At 43.9% G+C, this 20,553-nt stretch overlaps 1 protein-coding gene across 4 annotated transcripts in view; it reads right to left on the minus strand.

The window, feature by feature from the left end:
* tctn2 (tectonic family member 2) overlaps positions 1–20,553 on the minus strand; it is a 77,579-nt gene that overhangs the window by 29,604 nt on the left and 27,422 nt on the right. For 3 of the 4 annotated variants that reach the window (XM_043692662.2, XM_043692659.2, XM_043692663.2), the window contains exons 6-8: positions 15,599–15,795; positions 14,850–14,970; positions 5,579–5,726 (exon numbers count right to left, since the gene is read on the minus strand). In XM_043692662.2, coding sequence (XP_043548597.2) covers positions 5,579–5,726; positions 14,850–14,970; positions 15,599–15,795 — 466 coding nt within the window. The remainder of the gene's footprint in view (positions 1–5,578; positions 5,727–14,849; positions 14,971–15,598; positions 15,796–20,553) is intronic. The other variant, XM_043692660.2, reaches the window with a different exon arrangement.

Here is a 20,553-nt window from a genome sequence, read left to right on the forward strand (position 1 = left end):
ACCGGTGGAGTGCCACAAGAATCGGTGCCGGGACCTCTACTTTTTGTCATTTACATAAATGATTTGGATGCAAGCATAAGAGGTACAGATAGTAAGTTTGCAGATGACATCAAAATTGGAGGTGTAGTGGACAGCGAAGTGGGTTACCTCAGATTACAACAGGATCTGGACCAGATGGGCCAATGGGCTGAGAAGTGGCAGGTGGGGTTTCATTCAGAAAAATTCAGGGAAAGCAAATCTTAGCAGGACTTGTACAGTTAATGGTAAGGTCTTAGGGAGTGTTGCTGAACAGAGACCTTGGAGTGCAGGTTCACAGCTCCTTGAAAGTGGAGTCGCAGGCACATAGGATAGAGAAGGCGGCGTTTGGTATGCTTTCCTTTATCGGTCAGAGTATGGAGTACAGGAGTTGCGAGGTCATGGTGCAGCTGTACAGGACGTTGGTTAGGCCACTGTTGGAATATTGCGTGCAATTCTGGTCTCCTTCCTATCGGAAAGATGTTGTGAAACTTGAAAGGGTTCAGAAAAGATTTACAAGGATGTTGCCAGGTTTGGAGGATTTGAGCTGCAGGGAGAGGCTGAACAGGCTGGGGCTGTTTTCCCTGGAGCGTTGGAGGCTGAGGGGTGACCTTATAGAGGTTTACAAAATTATGAGGGGCGTGGATAGGGTAAATAGGCAAAGTCTTTTCCCTGAGGTCGGGGAGTCCAGAACTAGAGGGCATAGGTTTAGGGTGAGAGGGGAAAGATATAAAATGGACCTAAGGAGCAACTTTTTCCACAGAGGATGGTACAGGTATGGAATGAGCTGCCAGAGGAAGTGGTGGAGGCTGGTACAATTGACACATTTAAGAGGCATTTGGATGGTATATGAATAGGAAGGGTTTGGAGGGATATGGGCCGGGTGCTGGCAAGTGGGACTAGATTTGGTTGGGATACTTGGTCGGCATGGACCAGTTGGACCGATGAGTCTGTTTCCATGCTGTACATCTCTACGACTCTATAACAGAATAAAGAACCCCTACAGAACTCAACCTGTCCAACTAGACTTCATTATGTTGTTCCAAATATACACAACAGGCACGATAAGAAAATTCCCTTTAAAAACCAATATAAATGAAACTCGTGCTTACAGGTTGAAGTTGAAGGGCAGAAAAGAGAGAGAGGTTCCTTGTTGAACTTGCCAGTTCAAGACCGAACAAAACCTGCTCAGCTCAGCTAAAGAGCTGACCACTCCCCTTTCATTATACAGGTCAATTCTAAAACATGACCACTTTGGCGTGAAGTCTCATCTGTTTACATATAAACAAAAGGCCTCAAAATTCTTTTCAGCTCTGTACCAAACCAGACTGATCAGAGCCCAGCCCGGTTTATTGCCCCTCTGAATAAAAATCAAGGACAGAGTCTCCTTGAGCCAAGGAACAGCTTTTAGGAAAAAAAGGGACTAGCTTTGTGACAAAAAACAGTCAATAAAATGAATGGTGCATTTATCACACTAGGCACGTGATAGGGCAGGTCATATTGCAAAGGAAATGACATTCTGTTTTGTCCTAAAACATACCTTAATTCTGAGTTAATAACCATTACCACTACAAAATACCAGGCATTCCTAAGGTTTTCATTTACCATCAACAACCTCAAGCTTCCAACTGGTGCACGCTTTCTACGTGTTCAGGAAATATGGAAGCCAACGTTTATTGTCCATCCCTAGTTGCCCCGAGGTAGATGATAGTGAATTGTATTCTTCAACTGCTGCAGTCCATGTGTTATTATTTCAAAGTTAACATGGTGAATGGTTTCCAGTGGAACTTAGGGTTGCATTTGTTGGGGTCAGTCATCCTAGATCCAATACATCTTTGCAGGTGTTCCTTAGAAAAGTGTCCTAGGCCCAAACATCTTCAGCTTCTTCATCAAAGACCTTCCCTCCGTCACAAGGTCAGAAGTGGGGATGTGAGCTGATGATTAGATAAAGTTCAGCACCAACCAAGAGAACATATATGCTGCGATAGTCCATGGGCAAATATCCAAATATGGGCAGATTAGTGGCACACAACACAATGGCCACTATCATCACCATCAAGAGAATCTGTCTACCTCAGTAGCTAATGGCATTATAATTGCTGAATACACCAGTAACAACATCTGGGTGAAACCATCAACTAGAAAATGAACTAGATTATGCACTTACTAAACAACCCCACTGCCATGTGGCCAAACACTTCAACTCCCCTTCCTACTCCACCAAGTACATGCAAGTCTTGGGTCTCCTCCACCGCCAAATCCTAGCCATCCAACTAGAGGAAGAACACCTCATTTTCCATCTTAGGACCTTCCAAGCACACAGAATCAATGTTGATTTCTATTTCCCCTCCCCCCTTGTTATCCCAGATCCAGTCCTCCAACTCGGCACTGATCTCTTGACCTGTCCAGCTTCATAGAACATAGAAGAATACAGCAGTACAGGCCCTTCGGCCCTCGATGTTGCGCCGATCCAAGCCCACCTAACCTACACTAGCCCATTATCCTCCATATGCCTATCCAACGTCCGTTTAAATGCCCAAGAGGGAGCGTCCACCACTGCTACTGGCAGGGCATTCCATGAACTCACGACTCACTGAGTAAAGAACCTACCCCCCCTTAATTTAAAGCTATGCCCCCTTGTAATAGCTGACTCCATACGTGGAAAAAGATTCTCACTGTCGACCCTATCTAAACCCCTAATCATCTTCCTTCCCACCCCTCCATTTCATCATAGAACCATCACCCCCCCCCGGCCACCTAACCCACCCCCCACAACCTTCATCTACCTATCGGATTCCTAGCTACCTTGCCTTCAGCCCCAAACCCCTCCCATTTATCTCTCAGCCCACTTGGCACCTCCCTCCCTGATGAAGCGCTTATGCTCGAAATGTCTCCTGCTATTTTGATGCTGCCTAACTGGCTGTGCTTTTCCAGCGCCACAGTCTTTGACCCTATATTATGCATATTGTTATTCCAGAGATTGATAGTTGAACCAAATCAGCCTTTCCACCTCTGTATTCACAACACAGTGACATTAAAACCTTCAGAGACCCTCAAAATTGATCCCAAATGATTCCAAACCAGATTTTTGAATAATCAATTCCAGATTCTGCAAATAATCAAATCCGGATGCTAGTTTTATCTTAAACAGCAGACTCAACAGTATATTATCAATATATGCACTTTAGCAGAGCAAAGTTAAATAAAGTACTCTAACTGGTCTATGCTTTAAACCCAGGCCCATTCACAAAAAAGACATATATACAGGCAGGCAAACACATTTAACACACAAATAAAATAAAATAAAATTGGCCAAATTATTTGTGATTTTCACAGGGTGTTGTCTCATAACCGTTGGTGTTGGTTTCTTGGTTAATTTTCTGAAAAAGTCAATCAAATTCACCTTTATAGTTCACCCCAATTGGTTCTCTATTTCTCAGCTTCCACGAACTGCTAATGCAAGGTTAGGCAGGGAGCTTTCAAATATTCATGCTGTGGCATCAACAGCACTATTCCTCTTCACAGAAAGCCCAACTCAAACTCAGTCAATCTGGAAGCAGTGGCCAATTTCCTTGAGATTCCAGTTACCACCCTATATCTGCCATCTGTTTGAGCAAAAGATGTTTTCCAGACTTGCTGGAACAAATTCCGAGGTACTGACCTCATTAACAGCCAACATCTGCTGTCTGTTTGAACATAATGCGCTTCTCCAATGATGAAGCATCTGCAGAAACTTTTGACCAGGAACCAACCTGCAATTAACTTCCAGTCCTGGCTTCACAAATAAACAAAAGCTTTCCTTATCACACAACCTGCTACCCACCAGTCCAAAGCTGTTGGGAGCAGTGAGTCACTGATTTGAGTCTTTACATCTGACATCGGAGAGCAGAGGTTTCTGGGAAAGGAGGGACTTTTATTTCCCACCCAGCCACCTCATCCAACCTTAAACACCAGAGACATCAAGCAAGCTTCGCTTTTTTTTACATTCTGATAAGGGGACTAGCAGGGATGGCAGATCAGGGAGAGGAATGTTCCTCCTGTACGAAAATAATTAGCAACGCTCTAATAACAAATACTGCGATTACAAGAGCAGGTCAGAGGCTTGGATCTTGCACGGAGGACTCACAGGTGTACTTATAAAGTCTGTCCCCCATCTAGCAGTTTCAGTCTTCTTTCAAGTGGTGTTCAACATGGAGGAGTATTGATTTATCAGCTAAAGTGAAGGCAGTATGTGGTAATCAAAAGGAGGTTTTCTTGACCATGTTTGACTGATGCCATTAGAAAATCTAGGGTCAATGCTGAGGTCACCCAAGGTTAAGTGTCATCTGACTGCAAGTCAGAGGGTCATCATCTCTGCTGGGTCTGCCAATGGGACAGGGCGAGCCCATAGTGATTTGGTCTCTGGGACTCTGAGAAAACTCCCAGCAATTAGTTCACGGTCATAGTTTCCAGTGCCTACATCAATTCAGAGTGGTGCATCTGGTTTAATTCTTTTCATGTGTCTGTGTGCCTGTGTGTGTGTATAAATATAAATCGAGTGGCTTGCCATGCTATTTCAGGGAGCAGTTAAGAGTTAGCCACATTGCAGTGGATCTAGAGTCACATGTCGGCCACACCAGGTAAGGATAGCAGATTTCCTTCCCTAAAGGATATTAATGACCCAGATGGGATTTTAGAGCAGTCAACAATGATTTCAGTCATTATCATCATTCAAATTTTAATTCACAACTTTTTGAATTCAAATTCAACCATCTGCCACAATGGGAATCAAACACCCAGAGCATTACTTGTACTCTGGATCATTAGGCCAGCAACAGTCATCCATTTGCACACTGCACAACAATGTAAATATATTGTAAGGTTGTACCACAATGTTTTGTGCACACTTTAAGCAGTCCCAGAAGAACAGCAACGTATTGGGTCATATTATTGCATTAAAAAAAATGGGAGCTCAAATGATATGTTCAGGGACACTAAACACACAGGAGGATATCCCAGTCAAAGCAGGAAAGAAAATACTACTGGTAAGGTTTTAGAACATAACTTAGTACAGACTTGACACTGCTCAACCAATTGGTACCTGTTCCAAGCTAACAATATTATGGCAAAACTGTCCTTCACTAATTCTCTATGGTTTCAAAAGCAGAAGCGAAGGAGAACAGAATTTTCTTGAATCTAAGGAACTTTAGTGACCCCCCATTTGGATTTCTCTAGTCTGAACAGCTGGAAATGAAGTATAAGATTATCTCTTCTTCACAGAATGGCAGAGCATAGGAGACAGCCATTCAGCCCATCGGAGACAGTCATTCAGCCCATCATATCTGTTCCAATTCTTTGAAAGTATTTGCCTATTGGCCTCTTCTGCTTGCTTAATCCCCATGATCCTACAATTTTCATCCGCTCCCTATCCATTTTGCATTTATCAAATCGCCTTTTGAAAGTTCATTGAATCTGCCAGTGGGGAGAAAAAAAAACTACTTACTCAACAAAACTCCACAGTTTAAGTAAAAGAAATAGCCCTACACAAACAGCACCATTTCTGTCCAAAAAACATGGTACTTACATCCTTGGCCATTTTGGATACGGATATCATCGCTAATGTCATGGTTATCCATACAAGCTGCAGCAGTTAGAGGAGTCACACAACGTGCATCAAAATCTTCAAGGTAAGCCACAGGTGCATTTGTCAAGCATTGACCGTTCAAAGATCTCTTAAAGCATAAGCATACAGACGAAGAGTAAGAGTGGTGGAGTTGCTTTCTTCCTCTCAGTTTTAGAAATTAAATTCCATAAACATTCAAGATTTCCACAATCTCTCAGAACACAAGATATAGGAGAAGAACTACACTATTCACCTCAAGCCTGCCCTGCTATTCAATATAAGAACAGAAGAAGAATTAGGAGCAGCATTTGGCCCTTTGAGCCTGCTCTGCCATTCAATAAGATCATGTCTGATCTTCTTGTGGACTCAGCTCCACTTACTCGCGCTCTCACCATATCCCTTAATTCCTTCATTGTTCAAAAAAATCTAGCTTAGCTTTAAAAATGGATACTCAAGTAGCATCAACTACTTCACTGGGCAGGGAATTCCAATTCACAACCCTCTGGATGAACAAGTTCCTTCTCAATTTAGTCTTTAAATCTGGTTCCCCTAATTTTGAGGCTATGCCCGCTTGCCCTAGTTTCACCTGGAAGTGGAAACATCCTCTCTACTTCTATCTTACCTATTCCCTTCATGATTTTATACGTTTTTATAAGATCCCCACTCATTCTTCCAAATTTCAATGAATATAATCTCAGTCCACTCAGTTTCTCCTCATAAGCCAATGCTGTCAACTCCGGAAACAACCTAGTAAACCTCCTCTGCACCCCCTGCATTGCCAGTACATCCTTTTTCGAGTAAGGAGACCAAAACTGCACGCAGTACTCCAAGTACAGAAGCAGACAGTACAGCTGCAACATAACCTTTCTGCTTTTAAACTCAATCCCTTCAGCAATAAAGGGCAAGATTATTTGCCTTCCTAATTATTGTTGCACTTGCAGACTAATCCTCTGTGATTCATGCACAAGGACACCCAGGTCCCTCTGCATAGCAGCATGCTGAAACCTTTTACCATTCAAGTAATAAGCCTTTTTGCTGTTGCTCTTACCAAAATGGATGACTTCACATTTATCAACATTTTATTCCCTCAACCAGACCTTTGCCCACTCACTCAATGTATCTTATGTTCCTCTGCAAAGTTTCACAGTCCTTTGCACACTTTGCTCTGCCATTCATCTCAGTGTTATCTGCAAACTTCAACACATCACACGTGGTCCCCAACTCCAAATCATATATGTAAATTGTGAATAATTGCAGTCCCAACACTGATCCCTCAAGCACACCACTCATTACTGATTGCCAATCAGAATAGCACTTATATATCCCCACTCTTTGCTTCCTGTTAGTCAACCTCTATCCATGCTAATACTTTACACGTAACACCATGCACCTTTATCTTATGTAGCAGCCTCTAATGCAGCACCTTGTCGAAGGACTTTTGGAAATCTAGATACACCACATCTACTGGGTCCCTGTTGTCCTCTGGTTGTAATGCATTCATAGAATTCCAAAAGATTAGTTAAGCATGACCTGCTCTTCATGAACCCATGCTGCATCTGCCCAAGATAGATGCCTTGCTATTTCTTCCTTGAAAGTAGACTCAAGCAATTTGCCCACTACAGAAGTTAAGCTAACCTGTTTATAATTCTCCATTTTTTGTTTACTTCCCTTTTTAAAAACTGGCGCCACATTTGCTGTTTTCCAATCTGTTGGAACTGCCTCAGAGTCCAGTGAATTTTGGAAAATTACCACAATTACACTTGCTATTTCTCCCACCATCTCTTTTAGTACCCTGGGATGCATACCATCAGGGCCAGGAGACATGTCTATCCTTAGCTCCATTAGCTTGCTCAACACTACCTCTTCCATAATAATGATTGTTTCCAGGTCCTCACCTACTTTGGTCACTTTGTCAATTACTGGCATGTTATTACTGTCCTCCACTGTGAAGACTAACACAAAATACCTATGGTGTGTAGCGGGCAAGGCGGGATGTCCTAATGATAGCATTGCTACATTATTAACCCAGAGACTCAGGTAATGTTCTGGGGACCCGGGATCGAATCCCACCATGGCAGATAGTGGAATTTGAATTCAATTTGGGTGGCACAGTGACTCAGTGGTTAGCACTGCTGCCTAAAGGCGCCAAGGACCCAAGTTCAATTCCAGCCACAGGTGACTGTCAATGTGGAGTTTGCACATTCTCCCAGTGTCTGCGTGGGTTTCCTCCGGGTGCTCCGGTTTCCTCCCACAATCCAAAGATTTGCAAGTTAGATGAATTGGCCATTCTAAATTGCCCATAGTGTTCAGGGAAGTTAGGTTAGGTGCACTAATCAGAAGCAAATGTAGAGTAATGGGGAATGGGTTTAGGTGGGATACCCTTCGGAGGATCGGTGTGGACTTGTTGGGCCAAAGGGCCTGATTCCACACTGGAGGGATTCTATGATTCAAATGTTCTAGCCATTTCATCATATCTCAAAACTAAATGCCCCTTCTCATCCTCTAAAGGAGCAGCATTTACTTTTGCCACCCTCTGATGTTATATATTTATAGAAACTTTTCCTGTCTGTCTTTATATTGTGTTAGTTTTTTCTTGTGTTTTATCTTATTTTTCTTCATTCTTTTATCGACTTTCTGTTGACCTTTTAAAAAGTCTTCCCAATCTTCTAGTTTTCCGCTCTTCTTGGCCACTTTGTATGCCTTTTCTTTCAATTTGAGAGCATCCCTTACATCCTTAGACACCTATGGCAGATTACCCTTTTCTTACAGTCCTTCCTTTTCACTGGAACATACTTTGAGAGTCAAAGATGTACAGCACGGAAACAGACCCTTCGTCCAACTCGTCCATGCCGACCAGATATCCCAACCCAATCTAGTCCCACCTGCCAGCACCTGACCCACATCCCTCCAAACCCTTCCTATTCATATACCCATCCAAATGCCTGTTAAATGTTGCAATTGTACCAGCCTCCGCCACTTTCTCTGGCAGCTCATTACATACATGTACCACCCTCTGTGTGAAAAGGTTGCCCCTTTGGTCTCTTTCATATCTTTCCCCTCTCACCCTAAACCTATGCCCTCTAGTTCTGGACTCCCCCACCCCAGGGAAAAGACTTTGTCTATTTACCCTATCCATGCCCCTCAATTTTGTAAACCTCTCTAAGGCCACCCCTCAGCCTCCGACGCTCCAGGGAAAACAACCCCAGCCTATTCAACCTCTTCCAATAGCTCAAATCCTCCAAACTTGGCAACATCCTTGTAAATCTTTTCTGAACCCTTTCACAACATCTATCCTATAGCAGGGAGACTAGAATTGCATACAATATTCCAACAGTGGCCAAACCAATGTCCTGTACAGCCGCAACATGACCTTCCAACTCCTATACTCAATACTCTGACCAATAAAGGAAAGCATATCAAACACCTTCTCCACTATCTTATGTGCCTGCGACTCCACTTTCAAGGAGCTATGAACCTGCACTCCAAAGTCCCTCTATTCAGCAACACTCCCTAGGACCTTAACATCAAGTGTATAAGTCCTGCTAAGATTTGCATTCCCAAAATGCAGAATCTCACAGTTATCTAAATTAAACTACATCTGCCACTCCTCAGTCCACTGGCCCACCTATCAAGATCCTGTTATAGTCTGAGGTAACCTTCTTCACTGTCCACTACACCTCCAATTTTGGTGTCATCTGCAAACTTACTAACTAGATCTCTTCCGTTCACATCCAAATCATTTATCTAAATGACGAAAAAGATGGACCCAGCACCGACCCTTGTGGCACTCCACTAGTCACAGGCCTCCAGTCTGAAAAATAACCGTCCACCATCACCCTCTGTCTTCTACCTTTGAGCCAGTTCTGTACCCAAATGGCTAGTTCTCCCTGTATTATATGAGATCTAACCTTGCTAACCAGTCTCTCATGGGGAACTTTGTTGAATGCCTTACAGAAGTCCATATAGATCATGTCCACCACTATGCCCTCATCAATTCTCTTTGTTACTTCTTCAAAAAACTCAATCAAGTTTGTGAGACATGATTTACCACGCACAAAGCCACGTTGACTATCCCTAATCAGTCCCTGCCTTTCCAAATGTATGTACAGCCTGTCCCTCAGGATTCCCTCCAACAACGTCCTCACCATCAACATTAGGCTCACTGGTCTTTGGTTCCTTGGCTTGTCCTTATCACTCTTCTTAAACAGTGGCACCATGTTAGCCAACCTCCAGTCTTCCGGCACCTCACCTGTGACTATTGATGATACAAATATCTCAGCAAGGGGCCCAGCAATCACTTCCCTGGTAAATGACGCTGACATAATGAAAACACACCAGCTATTACCATCTCAGGGGTAATTATAAACGGACACAGGTGATGCTCTTGCTTGTGACACCCACATTCTCTAAGTCTTCTTTTTAAAAAGTCATCATACTAAAGGCCTGGACATTATGAGAAATTTAGCATGACCAATCCACCTAACCTGCACATCTCTGGATTGGGGGAGGAAACTGGAGTACCAAGAGGAAACCCATGCAGACACTCCACAGTCACCCAAGGATGGATTGAACATGGCTATCTGGCACTGCTAACCACTGAACCACCACTCAAGAGTTAACTGAATTGCCCTGCACACAAGGGCGGTGAGATTTCTTTTGTTCATTTATGGGATATTGACATTGCTGGCTAAGCAAGCACTCATTTCCTATAGAAGTGAATGGCATGCTCGGCCATTTCAGAGGGCAATGTGAGTTAACCACATTGATGTCGAACTGAAGTGACATGTTGACCAGACAAGGGCACAAATTTCCTCACCGAAAAGATTGAACCAAGTAGGCTCTTAATGGCAATTCTTCGAGGAGAAACAGAGGACTGCAGATGCTGGAGATCAGAGCTGAAAATGTGTTGCTGGAAAAGTGCAGCAGGTCAAGCAGCACCCAAGGAGGAGATTCGACGTTTCGGGCATGAGCCCTTCTTCAGGCTCATGCCCGAAACGTCGATTCTCCTGCTCCTTGGATGCTGCCTGACCTGCTGCGCTTTTCCAGCAACACATTTTCAGCTCTTAATGACAATTCACTAGTTTCACAGTTACCGTCATTAATGTTAGTTTTTAAATTCTAGATTTATTTAAATAACTAACTTTAAATTCATCAGCTACCATGATGAAATTTTAATTCACATCTCTGGATTATTTGTCCAAAAACTATCATACTACAATAACCCATTGCCTAGATAAAAATGACTACACTCATTAGTACTTCACTGACATAAACTACACTCAAAGTACTTCACTTGCAGGAAGTGCACCCATCTCCAGCTCTTCCAAGACCGTGTTAGGGAACTGGAGCTGGAGTTGGATGAACTTAGGATCATTCGGGAAGCAGAGGGGGTCATAGATCGGAGCTTTAGGGAAGTAGTAACTCCAAAGATTGCAGACAGATGGGTGACAGTGAGGGGGACTGGGAGGAAGCAGCTAGTGCAGGGACCCCCTGCGGCCGTTCCCCTCAAGAGCAAGTATACCATTTTGGATACTTGTGGGGGGGACAACTTACCAGCGGTAAGCAGTGAGGTTCAGGCCTCTGGCAAGGAGCCTGTCCCCATTGCTCAGAAGGGAAGGGTGGAGAAGAGCAGAGCAATAGTTATTGGGGACTCGATAGTTCGGGGCACAGATAGGCGGTTCTGTGGGGGTGAGAGACACTCACGTTTGGTATGTTGCCTCCCAAGTGCAAGGGTACGTGACGTCTCTGATCGTGTTTTCCGGGTCCTCAAGGGGGAGGGGGAGCAGCCCGAAGTCGTGGTCCACATTGGCACCAACAACATAGGTAGGAGGAGGGCTGAGGATGTTAGGCAGGCTTTCAGGGAGCGAGGTTGGAAGCTCAGAGTTAGAACAGACAGAGTTGTTGTCTCTGGTTAGTTACCGGTGCCATGTGGTAGAGAGTCGAGGAATAGGGAGAGAGAACAGTTAAATGCGTGGCTACAGGGATGGTGCAGGGGGGAGGGATTCCAGTATCTGGATAACTGGGGTTCTTTCTGGGGAAGGTGGGACCTCTATAAACAGGATGGTCTACACCTGAACCTGAGGGGCACCAGTATCCTTGGGGGGAGGTTTGCTAGTGCTCTTGGGGGGGGTTTAAACTAACTCTGCAGGGGCATGGGAACAGAGACTGTAGCTTTAGGGTGCAGGACCTGGAGTGTAGGGAGGTTAGGAACATGGCATCAATCTCAAAGGAGGGTGCCTGTAAACAGGAAAGTGGCTTGAAGTGTGTATACTTCAATGCAAGAAGTATACGAAATAAGGTAGGTGAACTTGCAGCGTGGGTTGGTACCTGGGATTTCGATGTTGTGGCTATTACGGAGAGATGGGTAGAACAGGGACAGGATTGGCTGTTGCAGGTTCCAGGGTTTAAATGTTTTAGTAGGGTCAGAGGTGGGGGTAAAAGAGGGGGAGGTGAGGCATTGTTTGTCAAAGATAGTATTACAACGGTGGAAAGGACGATGGATGAAGACTCGCCATCTGAGGTAGTTTGGGCGGAGGTTAGGAATAGGAAAGGTGAGGTCACCCTGTTAGGAGTTTTCTTCAGGCCTCCTAAGAGTCTGAGAGATGTAGAAGAAAGGATTGAGAGGATGATTCAGGAGAAGAGTGAAAGTAATAGGGTGGTTGTTATGGGGGACTTTAACTTTCCAGATATTGACTGGGAAAGCTATAGCTCGAGTTCGTTAGATGGGTCGGTGTTTGTCCAATGTGTGCAGGAGGGTTTCCTGACACAATATGTAGACAGGCCAACAAGAGGTGAGGCCATACTGGATTTGGTTCTAGGTAACGAACCAGGCCAAGTGTTAGAATTGGAGGTAGGTGAGCACTTTGGGGACAGTGACCATAATTCGGTGACTTTTACTCTAGTGATGGAGAGGGATAAGTGTGCACTGCAGGGCAAGAGTTATAGCTGGGGGCAGGGAAATTATGATGCGGTGAGGCACGACCTAGGATGCGTGGCTTGGAAAAGTAGGCTTCAAGGCATGGGCACAATTGATATGTGGAGCTTGTTCAAGGAGCAACTATTGAGTGTCCTTGATAAGTATGTACCTGTCAGGCAGGGAGGAAAGGGTCGTGTGAGGGAGCCGTGGTTTAATAAGGAATTGGAATCCCTTGTTAAATGGAAGAGGGCGGCCTATGTAAAGATGAGGCACGAAGGTTCAATTGGGGCGATTAAGAGTTATAAGGTAGCCAGGAAGGATCTGAAGAGAGAGCTAAGAGCAGCAAGGAGGGGACATGAAAAGTCCTTAGTTGGTAGGATTAGGGAAAACCCTAAGGCTTTCTATGGGTATGTCATGAATAAAAGAATGACTAGGGTAGGAATAGGTCCAGTCAAGGATAGTAGTGGGAAGTTGCGTGTGGAGGCTGAAGAGATTGGGGAGACACTGAATGAATACTTTTCGTCAGTATTCACTCAGAAACAGGACATTGTTGCCGATGTGAATATTGAGTCACAATTAATTAGAATGGACGGCTTTGAGGTATGTAGGGAAGAGGTGTTGGAAATTCTGGAAAGGGTGAAAATAGATAAGTCCCCTGGGCCTGATGGCATTTATCCTAGGATTCTCTGGGAAGCAAGGGAGGAGATTGCAGAACCATTGGCCTTGATTTTTATGTCCTCGTTGTCTACAGGAATAGTGCCAGTAGACTGGAGGATAGCAAATGTGGTTCCCTTGTTCAAGAAGGGGAGTAGGGATAACCCTAGTAACTATAGGCCGGTGAGTCTCACTTCTGTTGTGGGCAAAGTCTTAGAGAGAATTGTAAGGGATAGGATTTATGAACATCTGGACAGGAATAATGTGATCAAGGATAGTCAGCATGGTTTTGTGAAGGGCAGGTCATGCCTCACAAACCTTATTGAATTCTTTGAGAAGGTGACTTAAGGAGGTAGACGAGGGTAAAGCAGTAGATGTGGTATATATGGATTTTAGTACGGCGTTTGATAAGGTTCCCCATGGTAGGCTACTGCAGAAAATACGGAGGTATGGCATTGAGGGTGAGGTGGAGGTTTGGATTAGGAATTGGCTGGCTGGAAGAAGACAGAGGATAGTAGTTCATGGTAAAGGTTCATCTTGGAGTGCAGTTACTAGCGGTGTTCTGCAAGGATCTGTTTTGGGACCATTGCTGTTTGTCATTTTAATAAATGACCTGGAGGAGGGGCTAGAAGGTTGAGTGAGCAAGTTTGCGGATGATACAAAAGTCGGTGGAGTTGTTGACAGTGAGGAAGGATGTGTCAGGTTACAGCGCGATACAGATAAGTTGCAGAGCTGGGCAGAAAGGTGGCAAATGGAGTTCAATGTAGGTAAGTGTGAGGTGATTCACTTTGGTAAGAGTAACAAAAAGACGGGGTACTGGGCCAATGGTTAGATACTTGGTAGTGTGGATGAGCAGAGGGATCTTGGTGTCCATGTACACAGTTCTCTGAAAGTTGCCACCCAGGTAAATAGTGCAGTGAGGAAGGCATATGGCGCACTGGCTTTTATTGGTAGAGGAATTGAGTTCCGGAGCCCTGAGGTCATGTTGCAGTTGTATAAGACTCTGGTGCGGCCGCATCTGGAGTATCGTGTGCAGTTTTGGTCGCCATACTATAGGAAGGATGTGGAGGCACTGGAACGGGTGCAGAGGAGGTTTACCAGGATGTTGCCTGGTATGGTAGGAAGATCGTATGAGGAAAGGCTGAGGCACTTGGGGCTGTTTTCATTGGAGAAAAGAAGGTTTAGGGGTGACTTGAAAGAGGTGTACAAGACGATTAGGGGTTTAGATAGGGTTGACCGTGAGAACCTTTTTCCACGTATGGAGTCAGCTATTACGAGGGGGCATAGCTTTAAATTAAGGGGGGGTAGGTATAGGACAGATGTTAGGGGTAGGTTCTTTACTCAGTGAGTCGTGAGTTCATGGAATGCCCTGCCAGTAGCAGTAGTGGACTCTCCCTCTTTATGGGCATTTAAACGGGCATTGGATAGGCATATGGAGGATAGTGGGCTAGTGTAGGTTAGGTGGGCTTGGATCAGCGCAACATCGAGGGCCAAAGGGCCTGTACTGCGCTGTATTTTTCTATGTTCTATGTTCTATAAAAGATAGTGATAAGGAACCATACAACTGTGACTCTTTTCCACTCATCTCAAAGAAATATTAGGTTTATTAATCTTTCACCTTCTCGAAATTGTGTTGTAGTGAAGATGCACCATCATTCCTACCTGTGGAATAGCAAGGTATTCATCTTCATTTTTAACAATATGATCACCATGATGATAGCCAACAGGTACATTTAGCACTGCAGATGTGGCTGTCCCAAACGAAACGTCATGAGAAACACTGCTGTTGGGAAAAAAAAAGTTCAAGAGGAAGATGAAACTCCACCATATTATTAATTTATTGCATTATTTTGCAGGCACAGAGGCAAGTGTGTGTATACTGAGAGAACAGCTTACAAACAGGCTGCAATAGCAACACTATGGAATTGAACGTAGACTTTCAACAAGGAACTGGCAGAGGAAAGTTGCAATGATGCATGTCAGCGTAAGCTAGGTAAATACTCTTTAAAAAGGAATAGCATATGTTAATTGGAGGAAACAAAATTATGACCTTGTGAGGAGCATGGACATCAGGACAGACCCATTGACTGAACTGTTATAAAAATATCCAAATAACAGCTCACCCCATTCTTCATTCATTAAGATCAGAACTCTGCAACATCTGACAGCTGCTTTGTGTGTGAACAGGAAGTGCTAACTCTGTATGCTAATACACCATTCTAACATATTTCAGCAAAAATTCAAATTCTAACTCATATTCAAAGACAGAATATAACACTTAGGCAGTACTAATTTAAAAATACAGAAATTAAGCTATTCGTTGAAGTTGAACAGAGATAAAGCACAACAGATATATAGACTAATTTATTTGGAAAATTACACCTGCTTTATTACTTATTACATAAACTTACACAGTATCACCATCATAGAACAGCCCCAAGTATGGCGAGTTATCAAAAGAAGATTCGAGACAGAGGAAAGGGAACCAGTCAGGAGCATTTGCATTCTGAACAGAGCATAAGTGGTCAAATGGTTGGGATACATTCCCTCCAAATACCCCAGTAAAACAGTAAGAATGGAACAGCTGAATCATACTGGGTGTGCATTCCTAGGGAGGGGGGGGGGGGAAAAAGAGAAAAAAAAAAAGAGGGAAATCTATTTAATTGTATTCGCTCACGTTTGTGAATGAGTTTAAATAGATTATATTTAAAGTCTGCAGTTATATGTGCAATATCACATTGACAAACTTGTATTTACACAGCATTTTTAATACACTTTAAAAGAAACAAGTAATACAGACCATTAAAGAAAACAATATACTTTGGTTGAATTATTGATGTCTGATTAAACTAAAAGACCTGACCAATCATGTGACAAATCAGTTTTACTATTTATATTCCACAAGCAACATAAGCAGAACATTACAGATGTTGCTGCGAAAAAAAAAACACGTTGGCAAGCATTTTTTGTCTTGTGCCCATCAGGGCAATTCGCAAGAATACCAATTCAAAGTAAAAATTAACATTTATATGATAGGAGAGCAGAAAGTTGATTGGATGCCAAGTTAGACGTGTTAGTTGGTAGTGGTGTTGCCATAGAGAATGCTAATGATAACTGACAACGAACTGCCAGGCTTTAATTTTGAACCAGGCATCAATGTGAGGCAAGGTATGAGACTTATATATATTGTTTCTTTTAGAGTTGATTTAAGCAAGTGGCAGATGGGTATTGGCCAGTGTGTCTGAAGGGGTTTAATGATTAACTTAAGATTGATATGTCCCCAGGGCCAGACCAGATTTATCCTAGGCTGCTCCAGAAAGCGAGAAAGAAGGTTGCTAAGCTGCTGGCGAGAATATTTGCCTCCTCACTCTCCATGGGAGTTGTACCGGAGGATTGAAAGGAGACAAATGTTGTTCCTCTTTTCAAGAAGGGTCATAGGGAAATCCCTGGCAATTACAGACCAGTCCGTCTTACGTCTGTGGTCAGCAAAGTTTTGAAAAGAATTCTGAGGGATAGGATTTATTACTATTTGGCGAAGCATAGTGTGATTAAAGGCAGTCCACATGGCTTTGTAGGGGCAGGTCATGCCTCACAAACCTTATTGCGTTCTTTGAGGTGGTGACAAGACAGGTCGACAAAGGTCAAGCAGTGGACTTCAGCAAGGCATTTGATAAGGTTCCCCATGGTAGGCTCAGGAATTATGGGATACAGGGAGATTTGGCTATCTGGATTCAGAATTGGCTGGCTGACAGAAGGCAGAGAGTGGTTGTAGATGGAAAGTATTCTGCCTGGAGGTCAGTGTTGAGTGGGGTCCCGCAGGGCTCTGTTCGAGGGCCTCTGCTCTTTGTAGTTTTTATAAATGACTTGGATGAGAAGGTTGAGGGGTGGGTTAGTAAATTTGCAGATGACACAAAGGTTGGAGGTGTCGTCGATAGTATAGAGGACTACTGCAGGCTGCAGCGCGACATAGACAGGATGCAGAGTTGGGCTGAGAAACGGCAGATGGAGTTCAACCTGGATAAATGCGAAGTGATGCATTTTGGAAGGTCGAACGCTAATGCTGAATATAGGATTAAAGTCAGGATTCATGGCAGTGTGGAGGAACAGAGGGATCTGGGTGTGCAAGTACATAGATCCCTCAAAGTTGCCACCAAAGTGGTTAGGGTTGTTAAGAAATCATATGGTGTTTTGGCTTTCAGTAACAGGGGGATCGAGTTTAAGAGCTGCGAGGTTTTGCTGCAGCTCTACAAGTCCCTGGTGAGACCACACTTGGAATATTGTGTCCAGTTCTGGTCACTCTACTATAGGAAAGATAGAGAGGCTTTGGAGAGACCAGGATGCTGCCTGGACTGGAGGGCTTGCCTTATGAAGAAAGGTTGAATAAGCTCGGATTTTGCTCTCTGGAGAGGAGACCTGATCGAGGTATACAAGATAATGAGTGGAACAGATATAGTGTCAATAGCCAGAGACTTTTCCCCAGGGCAGGATTGACTGGTATGAGTCATAGTTTGAAGACACTAGGACGAAAGTATAAAGGAGGCGTCAGAGGTAGGATCTTTACACAGAGAATTGTGAATGCATGGAATGCGTTGCCAGCTGTGGTGGTGGAAGCTGAGTCATCGGGGACATTTAAGCGACTGCTGGACATGCACATGGATAGCAGGGAGTTGAGGGGTGCATAGGTTAAGTTACTATATTTCACATTAGGATCAACTTTGGCACAACATCGTGGGCCAAAGGGCCTGTTCTGTTCTGTGCTGTATTTTTCTATGTTATACGGTCTAAAGTTTTAGATTCATGGTGATTTATTTTGAAAACATTGTCTGCAAGTGTCAGGATAATAGGAAGTTAACTGTGAGGGTTTTAATAAGTAAAGAAAGTAAACAGTTGTGTATTAAATTTTTAGTTTAGAAAGTCACAGATTGACATTTTTTTCTTGCACTTTTGATTGAAGGAAATAACTATAGCTTTAAAAAAAAACTTTTGGCTTCAGTTTGGGCAGTTTGTTTGCAGAAGTTTTGGCGAAAGTTGAAATGTGGAAGACTGTCACTCCTAAAGAAGGAAGAGATTTTAGAAATGGATTACCTTAGTGTAAGAAGTTTAAAACTAAGGCTGCAGACCAGACGTGTTGGATTAAAACCTTGGAAGGGATTATCTGAAACTAAGAAAGTCTAATCTTAAGAGTATGAAAATTCAAAAGTCTATCAGATTCTCAAGATTTGGAATTGTAGCACAGTTAAACTAAGCCCAACAGATATGTTAAAGAAGGGAATTCTCTCCAGTGTGAGTGAGTATGATAATGCTGTTTAAGATTACTGGAACTGTATTTGAAGTGTTTTGAAATCATTACATCAGCATATGTTATAGTTTTGTTTATTCTATTTTTGTGCATACTAAATACTTTATTGCTGAAACAGAATCTGCAATATTGTATGCTTATGTTTCAGTAAGAGATAATTTCATTACAACTCAAAAAAAATCCTTACAATCTATTAAGATAGATTTCAGTCTGGATCAGACTTGTCCAGTCATAATATCATCTGGGATAATAAAACACACATATCTAGCATCAGACTTATACCTACAAAAAACTAGCTGTGTATATCAAACAGCTTATCCCTTATGCTGCTTCCAACAAGATTCTGACTGTATCCAGCCATCCAAACACGCAAAGCTCACAACAATGTTCAACATTAGACAGGATTCCACAACTGTTCAATAGCTGCTAGATAATCCTGAAGATGTGAAGAACTTCATTGACAAATGATTTAGAATTGTCAGTTGATGCAATTGCATGTACTGGAAGCCAAATATATCAATACACAGGGCCCTGATCTTAGCAGACAGAAAGAACCTGTGTACACACTGTGCCTACTTCAACTCAATAAAACAGTTCCAAGTCAATAAGTGTGGCACTAGAAAAGCACAGCGGGTCAGACAGCAACCAAGGAGCAGGTCAGTCAACCTTTCAGGCATGAGCCCTTCATCAGGAAGGGGTGCGTCTGTGTGTGTCTGTGGTCCAAGGGGACTGAGAATATGGGGGGTAAATAGGAATGCAATAGGTAGTTGAAGGTGGTTGGGGCGGGGGTGGGGGTGATGGTGATTGGTCGGAGCGGAGGATGGAATGGATAGGTGGGAAGAAAGATGGATAGGTAGGGCAGTGCTGAGCTGCAGGGTTGGATCTGGGATAAGGTGGGGGGAGGGGAGGTGAGGAAACTGGTGAAATCGATGTTGATGCCACATGGTCGGGGAGGGTCTCTTGGAGGAAGATGAAGCAATCTTCCTCCAGGCGTTAGGTGACTAGCATTTGGCAGTGGAGGTGGCCCAAGACTTGCACATCCTTGGCAGAGTGGGAGGGTGAGTTGAAGTGGTTGGCCACAAGGTGGTGATGTTGTTTCATGTGTGTGTCCCGGAAATATTCTCCGAAACATTCTGCAAGTAGGCGTCCTGTCTCCCTAACGTCGAGACGACAACATCGCCGAGATCAATGGACACTGTAGATAATGTGTTTGGATGTGCAGGATATTTCCACCCTTAAACCACACCCCTCCAACCGCAACAAGGATAGAACCCCCCTGGTCCTCACCTTCCAACCCACCAATCTCTGGATATCACACATCATCCTCTGCCATTTCCGGTACCTACAGTCAGACCCCACCAGAGATATATTTCCCTCCCCATCCTATCAGCATTCCGCTGAGAACATTCCCTCCATGACACACTCATTAGGTCCATGTTCCCCACAAATCCAGTCTCCACTCCCAGCACCTTCCCTTGCCACCGCAAGAGGTATAAAACCTGCATCCAGACCTCCCCCCTCACCTCCATCCAAGGCTCCAAAAGATCCTTACACATCCGGCAGAGATTTTACTGCACATCGAAACACCTCATCTACTGTGTCCGTTGCTCTCGATGTGATGTCCTCTACACTGGGGAGAAGTGACACCTACTCACTGAATGTTTCAGAGAACATCTCCACTACACATGCACCAAACAATCCTCCCGCCCTGTGGGCGACCACTTCAACGTGCAAGTCCTTGCCTCCTCCACCGCCAAATCCTAGCCACCCGACACCTAGAACGCCTCAACTTCCACCTAGGGACCCTCCAATCACACAGCACCAAAGTCGATTTCCCCCCCACCTTATCCCTGAACTAACTCTGCCCTCTTGAACGTCTCCTGCCTGCCCATCATCTTTCCCACCTATCCACTCCACCCTCCACTCCGACCTATCACAATCACCCCCTACCTGCATCCACCTATTGCATTCCAAGGTACCTTTCCCCACAGTCCCAACACTCTCCTATTTATCTCAGCCCCCTTGGGGCCACCCTCACCCCTCCACATTCCTGAAGAAGGGCTTATG

The sequence above is a fragment of the Chiloscyllium plagiosum genome, unplaced genomic scaffold (assembly GCF_037043375.1).
Source record: "Chiloscyllium plagiosum isolate Xiang-an unplaced genomic scaffold, Cpla_swu_hap1 HiC_scaffold_24, whole genome shotgun sequence".
Classification (NCBI taxonomy): domain Eukaryota; kingdom Metazoa; phylum Chordata; class Chondrichthyes; order Orectolobiformes; family Hemiscylliidae; genus Chiloscyllium; species Chiloscyllium plagiosum.